Source organism: Rhyacophila brunnea, unplaced genomic scaffold, assembly GCF_057557595.1.
Source record: "Rhyacophila brunnea isolate RB1 unplaced genomic scaffold, BYU_Rbru_1.0 scaffold_19, whole genome shotgun sequence".
Lineage (NCBI taxonomy): Eukaryota > Metazoa > Arthropoda > Insecta > Trichoptera > Rhyacophilidae > Rhyacophila > Rhyacophila brunnea.
This window is the reverse complement of record NW_028232848.1, coordinates 13,216,991-13,237,006: the sequence shown is the minus strand read 5'-3', so window position 1 is coordinate 13,237,006 and position 20,016 is coordinate 13,216,991. Positions and strand designations below refer to the sequence as shown.

The 20,016-nt window shown below is 29.8% G+C and overlaps 1 protein-coding gene across 1 annotated transcript in view; it reads left to right on the top strand.

Moving 5' to 3' along the window:
- dpr18 (defective proboscis extension response 18) overlaps positions 1 to 17,158 on the top strand; it is a 195,750-nt gene extending 178,592 nt beyond the window's left edge. Inside the window, exon 8 of the mRNA XM_085946189.1 lies at positions 16,725 to 17,158. Coding sequence (XP_085802315.1) covers positions 16,725 to 16,834 — 110 coding nt within the window. The 3' untranslated portion in view covers positions 16,835 to 17,158. The remainder of the gene's footprint in view (positions 1 to 16,724) is intronic.
- Positions 17,159 to 20,016: the final 2,858 nt, after the last annotated feature.

The following is a 20,016-nucleotide window of genomic DNA, read 5'->3' as shown; positions in this document are numbered from 1 at the left end:
ATTCTATTTAATAAAAAAACGGCGTTCAATTTGATATTTTATGAATAAAATAGAAAAGTTCTTATAGAATTAGAATCAAGAAAAATAAAAAAAATGTAAAAATGAATGTACCTTACTTTGAACTTAATATTCTCAATTCGCATCGAAATCACAATGAAAAAAAATCTTAAAAAAACATCGTTATTTTATTTCGATAAATAATTGGAACGCTTTAATTAAACCGAAGTGATGTCTGTTTTTTTGGTTTTCGACAAATTTATGTCCTCGCGAGATTTATCGCTGCCTGTATTGCAGACACCTCGTTCATACAAATTCCTAGTCTTTAGTCACTTTAAAATCAAACCGTACCCCTCCAGAAAGCACAACGGAAGCTTCCACGAAGCTTTTGATACCAATGTAACACTCCCAGCTAGTTCAATCTGATATGAACGACTGTCATATTTAGTTACTCAGAGTTTACGTGTAACAGGCTTCATGTATGAGACGTGTCTGTAAACTTTGCCTTCGTGAATGTTGTATGGTGGTAGCACATTAACTTTGCGGTGCATGTAGGCACTCTATTTTAATATTGCCGGCGGTTTATAATTATTATTTGGTTAACACGGAAGATACAACCAACACGTTTTTTGCATAAAAATAATTTAATATTTCATTGAAAATTTTATAAAATATTATTAATTTTCAATTTAAAAGAAATTTTTTGCCAATATTAATAACAAAACATTGAAATCTCATGACGCGTAATCAGGGAACACAAAATAAATGGGAAATGGCATCTCGAGTATGGAAAAATATGTTATTTTCAATAGTTAATAATATGCATCTTAGTTTGTAACGTGCTTTAAATTTTTGGGAACAGTCGACGCAATTTTTTTACTTGGGTTTTATGGCGGTTAGGCCATAAACTACCCTGATTCAAAACTTTGGTACAGTGCAATGGCTTTTACATTTCTACTTATTATAAGTGCACGTTATCCTTTTTTTCCAGAGAGGGAGATAAAATAAATGTATTATAGAAAAATATAATAAAAGATACGCTCATTACAAAAATATATATATAATTTGCAAACACCTCAGAGAAACATAATATAGTATGGAACTACTAAATTTTTATTTTAATAAAATGTAAAAATGCCTTGTTCTCTGCCATATCTGTTTATTATTTGCGGTGAAACAATGCAATCCTGATTACGTCAATGCTGATGATAACAACTCAATCGAAGGCATTCGAAAGACAATCGATAGGCTAGATAAAATTACGTTTTGCGTTAATTGCACATGTTCTGATCTAGATCTTTGAGATCAGTGAAGAGAGAAACGTCAAATATTTCCACAGTTTTAAATAACTGAATGTAAACATGACCATAGTTGACACTGGATGAATCTCGCTATCCGGGTGCGCGTAACTGGATCAACATTTGAGTATATGCAGAATATCTGGGACGTACAAATATACACAGTTAAAATCAAATTCTACCTACAATAATTACATTTGTAGAGGTTTGCCAACCTCTACAACTGACGCATTATTGTCTGTGGTCATTAGTATAACATAGACAATAATACTAAGCGGAAATGACAGTCAACAAATCAGTTGCATATTCGGCATTGAACTGTACAGTCAGATATTCACTCGCGACTCCGTAAATATCTAAACTCAATCAAAATTCATAATGTAAAATCCTACGTAATCAACCCTCAATATCAATGTATCTCTATTCGTAATGCGGTGTACAATCTAAAATATAGTGCTACTATATAAATCCAAGAAAATACATCATTGTGTCACAGTTGTTCCGTGTGCTCGGCGACCGTCGCACGTCACCAAACGAGAGAGCGAGTGTTTACAAATTAATAATAACCAGTTGTGCGCGCGGCGTAACAATAAATTATTGTTACAAAGTTGTTTACATTTAAGTGTCTCTGACTACAGGGGCGCTTATTAAAAATCAAAAATACAACGTTGCCAGCAATGGATCACCAAAAAGAAACCCAACAAACAATGTCTTATGCATCAGTTGCTCAAAAAATGCAATTTCCGAAGAAGGAGCAAGCCATCGTTTTAGATGCTATCGAGGGCATCTCTATACGAGAATATACACTGTCAATCGGGAATAAGGTAGGTCCATGTCATATAAGATATGTATCTAGGATTTCCCAGGGAAGAATATGTATATACTTGAGTAGTGAAGAACAAGCAGATAAATTAACAGTAAATAAAGAAACAGTTAAAATTGGAAACCACGTACTAGAAATCAGGCCGCTGATCACCAAATCAAAGAGGATAATAATATCAAACGTGTGTCCTATAATCCCACACAGCGTTCTGGAATCAAAACTCAACGAATTAAACATAAAAACTACTTCACGTATTACAAGCATCAGAGCTGGTATTAACGAACCGGGCTATGCACATATTTTAAGTTTCCGGAGACAGGTTTATGTAAACCCAGAAGACACTATTAAACTGCCAGAGTCAATGCAAATAAATTTTGATAATACCCTGTACTGGATTTACTTCTCCACCGAAAAATTGACATGCTTTATATGCAAAGAAGAGGGCCATCTGGCCAAATATTGTAAAACAACTGGAAATAATGAACCTCACACTGTACAATTGCCTGACTCTCTCAATGTACCAAAAGTGTTAACCTCTCTTTCGTTAGAGAGAAAAAATACACTCCAGGAGGATGAACTAGCCGCAGATATAGAGTCGGACAACTCTATTATCAACAAGGATACGCCAATCGGTTCAAAAAGGCCGTTGACCAGTCCAACTGATATCAGCAGCGTAGAATTTGAATTTGAAGATACAGTGAAAAATAATGCAATCTCACGCATTCCTGCACTCCAACAGACACCAAAAAAATCAAAAAAAGAAAGAAAAAAAGTATCCACTGAAGATACAAATGAACTTTTGTTACCTGCCAAGGAACATGTTGAAAGTAATCGTCATAGATTTCCAATCGATTATGAAACATTGCTCAGTTTCCTTGTGAAAACACATGGAAATCCCAATACCGAAATGATTGCTAATGAATTTACTACTGATATAGAAGCTCTTAATAACATGCTAACAGAAATCTATAGTCATTTAAAAGAACGCAGCATTAAAAGTCGCATAACAAAGATCAAGAAAAGACTCAGTAATCCACAATTAAAAGTTTCCAGTGAAGATATTAGTTCGTTGGAAGGACAAGAGGAACAATAACATAATGCATAATTCCAGCAACAAAGTTAACCAATTTATTCAATCTGATATACGTATTGTTTTCTGGAATACAAGAAGCATTCTTAATAGACTAGAGGAGCTTAGAGTGATGCTAGATGAAATTGATATTTTTATAGGCGTGGAAACATGGTTAAACGACACCATTCCTCACATAGTTATTAGCTTCCCAGGTTTTATGGTGCTTCGGCGAGACAGGACGTACGCCAGAGGAGGAGGTATAATTTTCATTATTAGAAATACTATAGCTTACAAAGCTATTAACAACCTCATCATTCCGAACATATCCACTGAAGTTTTGGGCATTACACTGACTAACCTTAAAGATAAAATTAATATCATTGCAGTTTATAGGCCCCCGAGCAATAGCGGAAATAATACAAATCTGTCGCTTCAGGAATGGGACCAAGTATTTAGTAATACTCTATTAGATGATAAAACCATATTGGTGGGAGACTTCAATGCCCACAATGTCGCGTGGAATTGCAATAGAAATGATATAAATGGTTCTAGAATCATCTATACTTTAGCTGATTACGACTTAATTTTAATAAACAATAATACTAAAACCCGTATTGATCTGCGACGAGGTACAAAATCAAATATTGATTTAGTTTTTTCTTCTCCTAATCTTCTACAACAGATTGTATTAAATATAGATGAAGACCCCCGGGGATCGGATCACTATCCAGTGCGTATTAATTTATCTGTACAAAAAGCAATTTATTTCAAAAAGACTTTCAAGTTGCAGACCAAAAAAACCAATTGGGTTAAATTTAAAAATACAATGGCTGAAAATATTAATGAATTCAAAACAGATTCTTTTCTCAGTTTAAGTTCAGTCTCGCAGTATAAATTCCTCATTAAAAAAATCACACAAGCAATCATAGATTGCACCCCAAAAAAAGGGAATAATCCCCAATTTCGCCATAGCAATCCAGTAGAATGGTGGGATTCAGAGTGTGATAAGGTAAAGAGAAAAAGAAAAGCTGCCTTAAAAAAATGGGAATTTACCTTAGATTTTAAAGACTTAATTGAATACAAAAAGAATGCTGCCATAGCTAAAAAAACTTTTATAAAGAAAAAGAGTGACTGCTTTCGAAAATTTGCAGAGACCATCAATTTTAGCACAGACCTTAAGTATACATGGGAAAAAGCAAAAATTTTTAAAAACAAATGGATAAAAATTAGACCCGATAGTATTGAACAAAATATGCAAAATAAAGAGAAAATTGAAGCTGCTCTTGAAAGACTATGCCCACCGTGGGTTCCAAGTAACCCTAACATTTTCCCTGTTACCAAAAATAACACGCTATTCGACACTCACTTTAGTTTCATAGAATTCAGCATAGCATTAAATTCTCGTCAACATAATTCCGCACCTGGAACGGACGGGATAACGTATGAAGTCATTAATATGCTTCCCACTCCAATAAAACATATATTCCTTGACATTTTTAACCTCATGTTTCATAGCATGGAATTCCCTGACGAATGGAAAAGCATATTTATACATTTTATTAATAAACCTAATTCGGATAGCTTAAGACCTATTGCACTGACCTCATGTGTCTGCAAAATCTTAGAAATCATGGTCGCAAATAGATTTCGCTGGTGGCTGGAAAGAGAAAAAATTATCCCAGATACACAAACCGGATTCAGGAAAGGTTTTTCCTGTGCGGATAACCTAACAAATGTTGCAATGTATATTGAAGAATCTTTTAATGAAAAAAAACATACGCTAGGTATTTTTTTGGACGTGATTGGAGCCTTCAATAACGTTCAATCAGATATTCTCGTTGAAATATTGGCACAAATAGGGTGCCCCTTTAAACTCGTTAAATTCTGTTTTTTTCTTGTCTACGAGAGATTAATCTATACTAATTCAAACATAGATCTCCCGAGAACACTGTATAAAGGCGTTCCTCAAGGAGGAATTTTAAGTCCGCTGTTTTACATTATATACGTTAGCCACATTGTTCGCAATATACCGAAAGCTATAACAGTCTCCCAATTTGCAGACGATATATCTTTGTTCCTTAAAACTAAAGACCCCAATCAGGATAAAAATATAATGGAATGTGCACTAGAAACAATTAGAAATAATCTATTCAAACTGGGTTTGGATCTATCTCCGGAGAAAACGGTATTCGTACATTTCAACAAAAACAAAATACTGCCGGGAGAATTTCAAATTAAATTGAATGATATGATGATTAAATCAACTGAATCAGCCAAATTTCTAGGTATTTATTTTGACTTCAAGCTTTCTTTTGATAAACATGTCAATTACATTGCCCAGAAAGTCAATAGAGCCACCAACATTATAAAGTTCCTCAGAGGTACTTGGTGGGGATCACACCCTTCCACTCTAATAACTTTCTATAAAAGCTACATCAGATCCATAATGGACTATGGAAGCTATATTTACTTCCCAAAAAATAAAGGAGCAAAGCTACAGTTAGAACGACTACAGAACCAAGCTATCAGATTGGCTCTTGGCCTAAGAAAAAGTACACCTACTAACATACTACTTGCCGAAGCCAAGATAACATTACTAGAAGAAAGATCTAAATTTCTATGTAAAAACTTCTTGATAAAATGTATGTCAAACCGTACTTCTAATACGAGATACAATGTCAACAGATTTCTACAAACAACTATAACGCGAGATCGTACTCCGAAGAGATTTCAAATTTTAAAAGAAAGTATCCAAGCTGTAAATTGTATTGATCATCTGATTTTAAAAAGAGACTTCTACAACTTTTTTAATTATACATATGAGGATATTATATATAACGTTTTAACTAATACAAAAATAGGAATGGAGCTATCGCACTCCGACTCTCCCGACTTATTATTCAAGTCCAAATTTAGCAATCAAAATGTAGTCCAAATTTTTACGGATGGAAGCAAAATTCCCGATTCACCTTCAGTAGGTGTAGCAGTGTTCTTCCCCCAATCCAACACGTCGGTTGCCAAAAGTGTCCACAGATTCACTTCCATCTATACAGCAGAGTGCTTAGCCTTATACGAAGCCACTAAAATTGCACTTAATTACAAAAATAAAAATATCAACATTTTCACTGACTCCTTAAGTCTGATTCACTCGCTCGAAAATCCAAATTTCAGCATCAAAACTAATGACTACATTCTTAATATTAGAACCAACATTTCCAAATTTAGCAAAAGTAACGAACACGGTACAAATATACAGATATACTGGATTCCAGCACATAAAGGAATTAATGGCAATGAAATTGCGGATCAATTGGCAAAAAAATCTGTAAAATACCCATCAGAAAATATAAGAATTCCATACACAGATTTTAAAGCCCAGTTTAAACAAACAATGAGCGAAAATAACGGTAAATATTTAGAAAATCTTGGGAAAGAAAAGGGAACATACTACTATCAAAACTTTTATAGTAGATCTCCTAAAACTTGGTTTAGTAAACATTGTAAAATAAAGCGAGATGTAATAGTGACAATAGCTAGAAGCAGGTCAGGGCATTACAGTCTCAACGAATCATTGTACAAAATTAAAGTGGTAGATAGCCCTCAGTGTCAGTGTGGACATCCCACTCAAGATCTTAACCACATTGTCTGGCAATGTGATGCCTATGACCAGGAGAGAGAAGTGTTATTGAATAAGTTGGGGAAATGCAGGTTATACCCTCCTTTTACGATTAATTCGTTCCTGGCAAAACCAAATATTTCAGTTATGAAAATTGTACATGAATTTCTCCAAAAATGTAACGTAAATGTCTAGTGTATAGTGTAACAAAAATGTAATTCTGTATCATTAACAATGTAACTATTTATGCCTGTCGTTAAAAAAAAAAAAATGTATGTATACTTTTGTAAACCATTGTAAAGCAGAATAGCCTTCCATTCAGAGAAGAGCTCAATTGCTTCCAAATAAAGAAAAAAAAAAAAAAAAAAAACCTCATTGTGTCTTATTTGTATTGTGCCCCGAACATATAACATCTCACACACGACGCAACCTTCTACATACAATTAATAGATATTAGATCCTACAACCAACAACTAAAGATCTAGCGTCTATACAATATTATAGTACCTTTACGGTAGTCAGCTATGGTACCTTATAATGGCTCAGAGTAACCATATACTGTAAATGTAAATGTAAATGTAAAGTGGTATAACTTTAAGAAATACAAGAATAAGTAGTCGGACAATGCAATATCTTACGATATTGATAGTAAAATAACGACATTATGACGTCCTCTAAAGTCTAAAGCAGCTGAATACTGTCACAGACTAATATACGGTAGAGCTACGGAATCATGGCATGATCTAGAAATATAGAAAAAGACTGTCAAGCGACAGGGGTTCTTAGGGACGTCGTGTTGTGTCCTAAATATGCTGCAACTAAGTGAAGGACAATTTTTAACTCAATTACTACGTACTCGAGCTTTCCAAGCTATAACAATGTATATTATTATAAATGATATCAGCATAACTATTAAGCTTTATATAACTTTAAAAGTAGAATTATTATCCGCCATATCTATGGCCAATCTGAGATGGGAAAAATTGGAGGTAAAGATAAAATATTGAGCTCTACGGTTTTTACAAGACTGTAGCATAGCTCAACCAATTAATATTGAGATGCTGTGTTGACTATGTAATATGAATAATGAATAAAACTATATAAATAATATCAAGCACGTCAAAAGGATGCAGAATAAGAGACATGGTCAAGTCTTGCTAGGTAGAGCTACTATTAACTGTCATAACATTCTTGATATATATCGATTTGTAACGTTTTGACTTTAGATGACCGAACTTTATCGAAAAGCTAATGATGATTTTAATAAAAAAAGTTTAGTTAGTTAAATGCTTTTATATTTATTTGATCGCTACAACAAAATTTCTATTTAGAAGTTTGATTGAATTTGAAAAAAAATGAATGCTTTCAATTTTTATTTTTCATTCAAACTCTAAATGTTCTTTTAAAAGTCTATTAACTAAGCAAAATAGCAATGATTGACATTGGGTAAGGCTCTGTTTCAAAGAAACAAAAGCTAAACCGAATAACTTTGTTATTTATATCAACGATAATCTTATATTGAAAAGAGACGCCGCATTAAATAATACCATTTTATAATCACATTATTTATCAATTTAAATATCGCAAAAATAATAATTCTTTGTAAAAAAAACTGCATAAAAATACATGAATTCGATCTCACACTATTTACTGTCAGGGTGAGTGTACTTTATACATTAGACTACTGATATATAAATGAATCCTATTACAAATTATTGATAATAATTACACTAACTATAGAATTCCTATAATGAAAGGAGATTTGTAATTTAAATCGAAATTATGATAATACTGACACAATTTATGATGGTATTAAAACAAAACTTCTTGTTAATTCTTACATTTTATCTTAGAATAAATTAAAATAATTACAAGATAAAAAGTACTTTTTATATACCTCGTTTTTGAATTTTCTGTTGAATCATATAAACTTGACAATTCTATGTTATAATAATTTAGGACAAATATTTTTTTTGCTATTTTGCAACAAACAAATTAATATAGAATACTGAAATGTCATTTTGATTTCCATAGTAACGCAGGTATATATAAATAATTTAATTGCTTGGACCACCCCCTTAGCAACCAATAATAGTGGATTGAACTATAATGGTTTAAAAACCTTTTTAACCACGTTTTTCTTAACTCGTATTCTTGTCTGTCCGGTGGTTGTTTATTCACTATAAATCTTGCAATCGACTTTTAACTAAGTTCCTGACTAGCTAGACTTTTGAAACTTTTTGAATATATCAGAATACGATGCCAATGCATTATTTTAATATTTTTAGCCATCTTTAAGTAGACTTGAATTCATTTTCAGTTAATTATGTTTTGTATTAAAAGTTATTTCGGAAGAAATCCGTAATCTAATCTACTATTATTGGTTGCTAAGGGGGTGGTCGTAGCAACTTAATTATGAATATACACGTGCGTTACTATGGAAATCAAAATGACATTTCAGTATTCTATATTTGTTTGTTTGTTGCAAAATAGCAAAAAAATGATTCGTTGACAATTGCCTTATTTGTCCTAAATTATTAATACATCAAGTTTATATTATTCAACAGAAAATTAAAAAACGTGATATTTAAAAAGTTCTTTTTATCTTGTAATTATTTAATAATAATTATCTAATATTTATAAATTTTGTGTCAGTATGGAAAACAACAAGATTAAATGTAAAAAAATATTTTAATAAATTGCAACCCCTATAAAAAACAAGGCATTTTCTTGGCAAGGCTTCTATGCATAATCACTTCCGGTTACTTTGTAAACTAATTACAAAAACTTCTCACGCATCGGGCTAAGTAAGTAAGCAGCTAGGTAATTTTATATCAAAATATTATATTATTATGAAACTTTATGACTGTCAGATAAAAGGAATGGTTATGATATAATAATATATTTTCGTGAAATGTTTCTAAAGCCTCGTCGGTATAATAATTATGCATTAGACGTCAACGAATTTAAATATTCAAGGCATGTCAGAGTATTAGATGAATGTTTACATGAGAGTCTGAATTATAATTATTATTATACGTTACTTTACTTAACTTGGAAATTTTAATACTAATGTACTAAATTAAAAAAGTAAATAATGAATAATTGTACTTACGTATCTCCTTAATTAACATTAAAAATAAAATTAATTACGCAATGTTTAATATAGATTTAAAAATAAACCTTATGTTTATACGCGTATATAATATAATCTAATATTTATAGAGCTGTTGTGCTTGTCCTGGTTTTTATGAAGTTTAGTTAGCAGTGACTTATAAAATGTAACTATTTACCTGATATCATATTCTACAGTTCTTCATAATTTATTAATGGATTATTTTTCCCTCGCTTGAGCGCCATTTTCTTTATATTTATATAATATTTAAAAACTCATATATTATTATATATTTTTAAAACAGTGATGGAAAAATAACAATCTGGATGGAAATTCAAATTTTTACTTAAAATGGTACTTACAGTTTACGAGAGTTTTAATAAATGGCTGCGTCGTATAGTAACATCTATAATATATAACAAACGATCTCAGTGGATAGTTAAGTACTCGTCACACAAACATATCATATAATATTGTATTTGATAATAAAATGATTAGTCGATATCAAACCTTTCAATAAAGCGCACAAATAATCTTCAATTGAATAATCGTTCCTCGCATACAGTGTTTGTCCGAAATATACATTAAACTATCAAAATAATAAAGTCATACTATAATGTTATTTTAAGTACTATACTAAAATTACATACATAACTAAATAAATATTAAGTATCTAAATATATACATCCTCAAAATGAGAGTGGACAAGTGAATACAATAATCAACCTCTAAAATAATTCATGGTTTATTATTCAAATATGCATTCATATAAAATTAAACTTAGTAGTTGGACATCATACCAAATTACTAATGGATATCCCGACGGAAAGTGATGTACAACTAACTATTCCAATTTACATTCTATGTGGATGTGTATCTCAATAATGAATATATGTTTTTAAAACAATGATTATTGATGAAAGTAATATTTTTTGATGGAAAGACATTGATTTTATTAGTAACCGGGCAAAACAGAACAAGACAAAACAGAACACGACAAAACAGAACAGCTAGGGGGAAAATGAAACATTATTTTTTGTGGAATCTATTTATTAATTAAATTTTAAACAAAATTCATATTCTTATATATAAATATTTAATATTTAAAAAAAAAACATTTTTAAGTGAAATCATCAAGCTATAATAATATAATTTCATTTTTTTTACAATACCGTTATTTTGAATATAAAGTTTTTTTTTATATAAATAGAGTATATAAAATTGTATAATGTAATCACTGCATGTTGGCCATTTGGCGTAAATACCTCAATTTATCTGTTTGATTTTCATAATTATGCACGACTATTGCCACTCGATTACTAAGTGTCTCATACTTTTTCTTTATAACTTCAAGGCGACCTGTATGAGCACTGGTTAATAATAATCGGGGCGCCTATTTTACAAGAGAGACAAAAAAAATCATACATTTTGTAAAACTTGTGCAATTTAATATAAGTTTTACGATTGCGCAATTTTTTGCAGGAGAGACAAAAAAGCATTTTTTTATCTCTCTTAATTATTTTTCGAGATTTCGGCCTTCGGGATTCCGGCCAATCGGGATTTCAGCATTCGGGATTTCGGCTTTCAGGATTTTGGCTTTCGGGATTTCAGCCATTCGGGATTTCGACTCAAACCCATCCTAAGCTTGCTGGTAACATCAAGTTAAGTTTATTTGAGGCTTTCTAGCGATTAGTAATGCAGAAATTAGGTATATAATTTGATTTATTATGGCGTATTGAAAACCTTTTGTATTAAAAATCTATCAAGATAATAGAGATAGGACAATTTCAATATTAAATTTATATTTTTCCTGAAAGGTCATAGTTATATTTATCGTTGTTCTGTTTTATCACTGCTCTGTTTTGTCATGTTCTGTTTTGTCATGTTCTGTTTTGTCATGTTCTGTTTTGTCATGTTCTGTTTTATCGTGTTCTGTTTTGTCGTGTTCTGTTTTGTCATGTTCTGTGTTGTCATGTTCTGTTTTATCGTGTTCTGTTATGTCGTGTTCTGTTTTGTCAGGTTCTGTTTTGTCATGTTCTGTTTTTTCATGTTCTGTTTTATCGTGTTCTGTTTTGTCGTGTTCTGTTTTGTCATGTTCTGTTTTGTCATGTTCTGTTTTGTAATGTTCTGTTTTATCGTGTTTTATTTTGTCGTGTTCTGTTTTGTCATGTTCTGTTTTGTCATGTTCTGTTTTATCGTGTTCTGTTTTGTCGTGTTCTGTTTTGTCATGTTCTGTTTTGTCATGTTCTGTTTTATCGTGTTCTGTTTTGTCGTGTTCTGTTTTGTCTTGTGCTGTTTTGTCATTGAACCGATTTTATTGATCCCACCAAACTACAAACTCCTCGTATGACACCTAAACCTCATCGAATAAATCAAAAGACCCGACGTTTGGTGTGAAACATCATTTTTGACTAGGAATATCAGCTTTGAAGCAGTTATCTGATTAAGATCGCCATGCACTCAAAAGGCACATTTAATGTGCTTTAACGGAATTTACATGACTTTGTAAAGTTAAGAGTACTCATGGAATAGAGGAGCACGTAGAGCCTAATAAACAAACGTAATAAAAAATAGCTTTGCTAAAGCCTTTATGATTCAACAATAAGAAAAAAAATATAGAAATTAACTTTATAAGATTGTTTATTAAAAAAATTGAAGCACATCCGGTTTTATTATTTATTCAGAGTTCACAGAGATTAATCAACAATAAAAGATAATATTTCAAACGTTACACGGAAATACACTAACAAGATAAGATAACTAGCACGACCCAATGAGCAAATAAATTTGCCAAAGGATTAGTTCACTTCAGGTGTGTATCGCATTTGACAACAAGATAACCACAAGCTAGTACTAGAGACGGATCTCCATAGTATACGCTGCTTAGTTTCAAAATAAAGAACTAATTATTATTGTATGATGAAAAGGATTGGAGCCAATAAAGATTAATAAGTAAACATAGGGTTAAATCCTATTCCATCTACAAAATGCTTGCAACTTCCAGGTACTTACACTAAACAGTAAAAATTTTTTGAAGTTATATTTCTTTTGGCGCGTTTGGGGAATCAATTGGGAGTGTATTTTTGGCGTGTGAAATGTACACGTCATAATCTATTTTTTCACACGAAAAAAAACGCACTAGATTGGATTCGAACCACCGATTGTTCGGTTATCAGCCGAACGCACTACCTTTACGCCACAGTATGATATGCATCGTGACGATTATACAGTGTAATATTATAGTTTAGAATTGTTCCGTTGCCTAAGCAGCGAATTTATTATTGTCGGCCATTTGCAATTCCTTACGTAAACAAACGAATAAACGTCAGAGTTGTCGTACTTTAAAAATAAAAACAACGAGAAACCATTATATAATTTTGTAATATAAGTTAAAGTGTATAGAAAAAAGCTAACGGCGTTCCAATAAGCGGTCCTTTTTCTAAGATAATTAAGAGCTAGTCAAAGAATCTAGTTTATCACAATTTTTGTTTTGTTACGCCAAAGAAGTATAATTTCTAACGCACGTACATAAGTATACACACCGATTTTTTTTAAGAACCGATATATTATTATTAGTGTAATATACCTTTTATTAAATTGTAATGTAATAATTTAAAAAATATGAGTCATTTCCACGAAAAAATTCTTAACTTCGCGTTCTGTCGTATCAGCAGAAATACTAAAATGTCACTGTTATTTTTATAAGTACTTTTTATATTACCCCATAAAGTATTTAATACTCTCATATAAGGCTCGTTGAAAGCTATGAAACAATTTATTTTCTCATAGGTCGTTTATTTCACTTTAGTATATCTATTAACAACTTGGATCATATTGTCATCTGGCCTGCCGTCCACACAATCTTTTGTTAATGTATATGTGGTGAATCGCACAATAAGTTAATATTTTCAAAAAAATATTTTATGTCTCTTTTCCACAACAAAAATATTTAGGTACCTACATTTTACCACGTTTTTATTAGCTCGTATTCTTGTTTGTCCAGTACAGATTTTTTCTTGTGCAGTACACATTTTTTCTTGTTTGCCCAAGATTCTTCCCGACTTCCCGACTAGCTAGACATTTCAAACTTTTAGAATATATCAAAACACGATGACAATGCATTCTTTTAATATTTTAGGCCAGCTTTAATACTTTTGACGCTGAAGACGCACATGCGCGTAATGACCTGGCGGCCGATCGATGTAATTAACGTGCATTTTAAAGGTGCTAATTAAAATCTCATTATATAGTTAGCAGCGAATGAGTTAAGCAGAATTGAATTCATTTTCAGTTAATTCTGTTTTGTATGTTTCGGAAAAAAATCGTTAAAAGTAATCTTTATTTTACTATTCACTATTATTGGTCGCTAAGAGGGTCCTAGTAACTAAATTATTATTATATACGTTACTATGGAAATCAATATGAAATGTCAAAATGACATTTCTGTATTCTATAATATTTATTCAGTATTTCTATCAAGTACAATAAAAAGTTTTTATTAATACATATATTATGATTATCAAGTTTATATGATTCAATAGAAAATTTAAAAATGTGGTGTATAAAAAGTTTTTTTTATCTTGTAATTATTAAAATATTGATTAAATACATTTTCCATTTAAGCTATTCTGTGTGAAATCATACCATATTACTCGACTTTTTTTTATAACATGATAGTCGATACTTATAATAATACGACGGTTAGTCAGATGTATTTTATTAGGTTTTATTAATTAAATTTTACATTTATGTTGAAACAATGTTTTACCCATGAAATAAAGACATTAATACTAGTTTGTCAATTTTATAAATTCGCTGTTGAAATTATTCTTATAATAATACTAGGATATGCCCAAAATGGCAGAACAATAACATGGCAGATTAAAGTTTCGTCGGTCCCGGGTTCAAATCCCACGTCTGGAAAATTAGCATGTTGTTTTTTTCAATGTTTGTTTGGGACCCGAGTATGAATCTGAGAAGTAGAGCAAGTAACTAATATCCGTTTCTCGTAATAACAAAAATCTGTTAATACAGTCTCCACTCGTAACAATAATAATTATTAATAAAATACATTTTCACAAATTATTAATTTTGTAGGATACATTTTTTTAAATTATTTTCTTGCAGCTACCTGATAGTTATCAATTGGTTTTCGGTTTGGAATATCTTTAAATAAATTCCTACATCTGCAGAAAATTAATATTAATAAACCGATACTGTAATAGTGAAAAATCTGATTTTTAAAACCATTGTCTAGAATCTAGACACTGATTTTATCGATATTGAATTTGGACTCTAGTGATAATAAACGATACCTTAATGATAAAAGACCCGTCGTAAAATGGGTTTATTTATCTGAAATAATTCTTTCGTAACCACGTAAATACGTAATAGATAAGAATAAATAGTTAATACCTACAAGGGTGCATGTTACAAAATAATTGTTATTAATCTCGTTTCATTATTATGATACTTTTCTGCTAATGTGTCTAGATTTTTCCCACATTTATTATAATATGCATTGCACCCACACACTGACACGAACCCTAAAGTCAGGCTTATTGGAGGGTTCTATACTAATAACTTATTGCTAAAGGCAATGTGATGTTTCACGTCAGCTTTTCCCAACTGGTATTCTGCAAAACCCTAGTGACTGATTTTAGGTTCACCATCTCCACCCGTCTTGAATGTACAGCCGTATAATAATAATAATATAATCAAAATACCAAAGAATGCATACTATGCATGTCGCGCAGCTACGTACCTACCTACTTAAATGATATTAATATACATTCAATAAAATAGTGCCGTAGGCGAACTTTTTATTATGCATAACGCTACTTCCGGATACCTAATTACTATCAATACCTATAGAATATGATACCATACTTGTCATTTAAGATAAAAACATAATATATATTTTTTGCTGCGTGGTTAATTTGAATTACAGGCTTCTATAAAAGTACATCTATTAGTGTAAAATAAATTTGTTTATATGATGATAAATGCTACGAGTTAGAGTATGAATGGACCTAATAAGTTGAACAAGTAGATAACATCGATTTCTTGTAAAAAGAAATCTGTTATCACAAAAGCCTCCAATATGTGAAGGCCCATAATAATAATATGATCTTATTAGGATCGGAGTTGGTAAAAAAAAATCATTGGGAAAATGTGCCTAAAAATGTATATTGGAGTTATGTTCCTGTTAGCCCTCCCTTTATGGGGGCCATGATTATAATATTAGTTATTATGTTGTTGAAAAAATAATTCTAAATAAGTATATTTATTGAATACTGAAAATACGCGTTCATATATAGTACCTATTGCAAACCTTTTCAATTACTAAAAATATAATTATCCTTCGATTGATTGATGGTTTTTAAAACAACAAAAAAAAAAACTTGGAAAGCTTAAAAATCAGTTATCTTTAACTGACAGTCTTTAATTAAAATCTTGATGACATTTAAAATTTTAACCCAACAAAGGTATCCCGATATTTTTATAGTCTATATTAAATTATTTATCAAAGCAAATTTGTTTAAAAAATAATCAGCATCTGGGCGCTGCGATAAATCCTGAAATATGTCATATTTTTTTTGAGACACTAAAAAATTTATTCGAAAATAATCAGCATTGCTGTAATAAAAGCTATAGTGTAATATATTATTTAATTACATCTCTGCGAATACGAAATCAATTAGGGGTACCAGAGGCAAATCTGTTGCGTCGTAAATAATTTATTGCCGGGAATAAAAATGTTTATATCATGGCAATATAAATCTTTTCTTTTTTCATTTCAGGGGAAAACCAGGCGGCCGTTCACCATGACACATTGAACAAGGGATACAGGACAAAAGTATTTCATACATCTGTTTCGTTTTTTATCTCCATCATTTTACTGCGCCGTTAAAAACTTTTTGAATGAAATAATTGAAATAATAATATTTTCTCCGGTTTACAAAACGTCACCGGTAATTTTTACTGTCCATTTTTTGTGGAAAACAATGTATTATAATATTATGTACAGGCTATTTAACAGTGAAAATAAATTGAATGATAAACTGAAATGTAAATTGTCGCAAGCTTATCACTTTTACGTATCGTTACCATAATGCAGAACTAGCCCCTACTACTAACAACTAAATCGATAACAAATTAAAAATATATTACAATTAACTGATATTTCTTGATGGAATTTAAATTGAAATTTTATTTGATTTAAGTTTTATACATACTCTAATAATATGATAGTTTTCGCATATGAGCATCTTTATATAATATGCATATTTACTTATGGTAAATCAACAATTATTGTTGCAGATTACAGTAAAGTATTCACCAACTTCCTGCTAAAATATATTTAAAAAAATCACGAAATAATAAAATGTAAAGTTTTTGATATTTTGTATAATAAAAGTTTTGTTTTTTCTATCTGTCTCAAAGTTAAACCGGTATCTCGAAAAACGATTCAAATAAGATAATAAAGAAAACCATAATCAATTAGAATTTAATCTTAAAACCACTTTTTTGTTACCTCTAAAAACGATAACTCCATGTTTAGGTACACCATTTAACTTTACAATGTTATGTATACCTATCTTAAAAATATTAATTTTCTTATACGTGATTGTTGTACAATAACATCAATTTTCTATAACTAGATGACTCGTTTATAGCCCGATACAGCTGTTCACGTAAGTGACTCAGTTAATATAGTAGAAATAATATAAATATCATTATTTTAAAACAATTTTAACAGAGTTATACTCTTAGGTACTAGATAAACAACAGTTCGATTAATAACAGTAATTCAGTAAAGCAAAAGATACGCATTTATTCTAATTTTGAAATAAATTATGTTTAGTTTAGTAAAAACGCGGCGACACATTTCAAAAATTAATTAAATTTATTTTTCCCTGTCATTTGTATTCAAATTTCATTACACATAGAAAATAGCGACAATTTTTGTATATATGTATTGAAAGGTAATGAAGTGTAGTATCTATTCAGATTGTGTCTCGAGTAAGCTATACAGTCTGTAAATAATTTTTTATTACACATTTATATGAAAGTAAATTAATTTGAACATATATTATAAAACTAAAGTGACATTAGTGACAGTGAGGATAGTTCACGTATACGAAAATGATTTTATTGAACACGTGATTTACGATTTTTGCTCAGTATTGAAATAAACTCAATCAAATTTTCCTCATACTAGAATAATTTTCATTTTAAATTGCACTTAGGCTAGTACTGCATTAAGGTAACAAATAATTTTAATTATATACGAAAATGACCGACTAGTTAGTTACAATTTGTTATTTTTTTTTCTTATATGTTATACAATGTTATTTGTTTTACCCAAGTAATGTCTCGTTCAGAATACTAGTAAATTGTTAGTAAGATTTAAAGAGGCAATGAATGCTTATACATATAATTATTTAGTAGTATTTACTAAACTCTGTTTCTTCAATTATCCCATTTGATTTCAATAATGAAAATAAATCACTTTATTTTATACAATCAGTATGCATTATTTAAATAAACATAAACACAGTTTGTATCAAATAAATACAAAATTATAAAAATATTTTATTAATAAAAAACTAAATTGTTTTGTATTAAAATTACAAGAAAACCTTATTACTTGCACACGTTTTTATTTAAGGTTCATTGTTTTTTAAATTATTTTAGTTTATCACGTTACTTTTATATTGTAGATAATATTATAATATGTACAATGTTTATTGTATTATTTCAAATCAAATTTACTTACACACTGACAATGATATGTCATCTATTATTAATGTACAGAAATAATATGCGAATGAACTGATCCTACAACAGAATAAATCTGACAGAAATATGATTAATTATTTTTATTCGTATACATACATAGATATATATATATTACATTACTGAATATTATCTTCTTTACAAATAAATACAGGAAATGTCTTCTTTAATGTGGATAGGAACGACATACTATTTTGTTGATTTCAGACAAGTATACGACATGACTGACACTTGAATAGCAAAACTTTTATAGGATGACAATTTGTATTTGGTAATAAAATTTTGACACAGGTTTCATTTACTATATTATAATATTACAGTAAGTGTAATAAAACTTATCTTTAGTTCAGTTTTTATAATAGGAAATTATGTAATATATAAGTTTACTCTTCAAAGTGACAGTCACTATGTATGTTATATAAGAAAACCATAATTATTGACAAAATCTACTGCATTTTTTTGCTTACCTACTGAATGTATCTATTTATCTAATCTATCACATATAAGTACGATTATAATATATTGTTGAATGTTAGTCAGAATCAAAATATGTGGATATTAATAATAATACACTTTTTATATAATTTGTTAAAAAAATACTAAAAAAAACAAAATTTAATTTATGTCACCTTACATCAATAATTCTAAAGTGTGTTTTTAATTTAATTTTACCATATTCCTTATACGCACGTATCCATAATATAAAATATATGTTATTGGTATAATAATTAGTAATATATATATTTTTTATTTGTCAAAAAATCTACATTTTACATTTACATACCAACCCGTTATATATTTTTTTTTGTAGATAGGGTAATCTCAATAATATTTAAATTAGAAAAAAAGTGTATAAATCTTTGTAAATAAATAGTTAAATATCTACTTTAGGCATTGAATATATCTTATGTTAAGAGTATTTAAAATATTTCTTATAAATTATTAAGCGTTTATTTTTTATCGAAGAGGACATTTTGAAAATTCCTTCAATATAGCGTTTATATCATCGTGTGATAAAATTAATATAAAAAATAAATAATTATGTGAACTTTGAAATAAAATTATTATAAGTATAGTCCACTTTATTTAGTAATGTATCATAAAAATATTATAATGAAAATGCATGAAACAATTTAAATTTGTGTGAAATTCGAATAAATATATTGAAGATGAGATACGTGTTTTTTTTTTGTAAAACTCATCCTATTATTTCCTATTACGGACATAATTATTTAAAAAAAAATTTCAATTCTCTATCAATTTTTTTTGAATTAATTTTACCATTTTAGATAC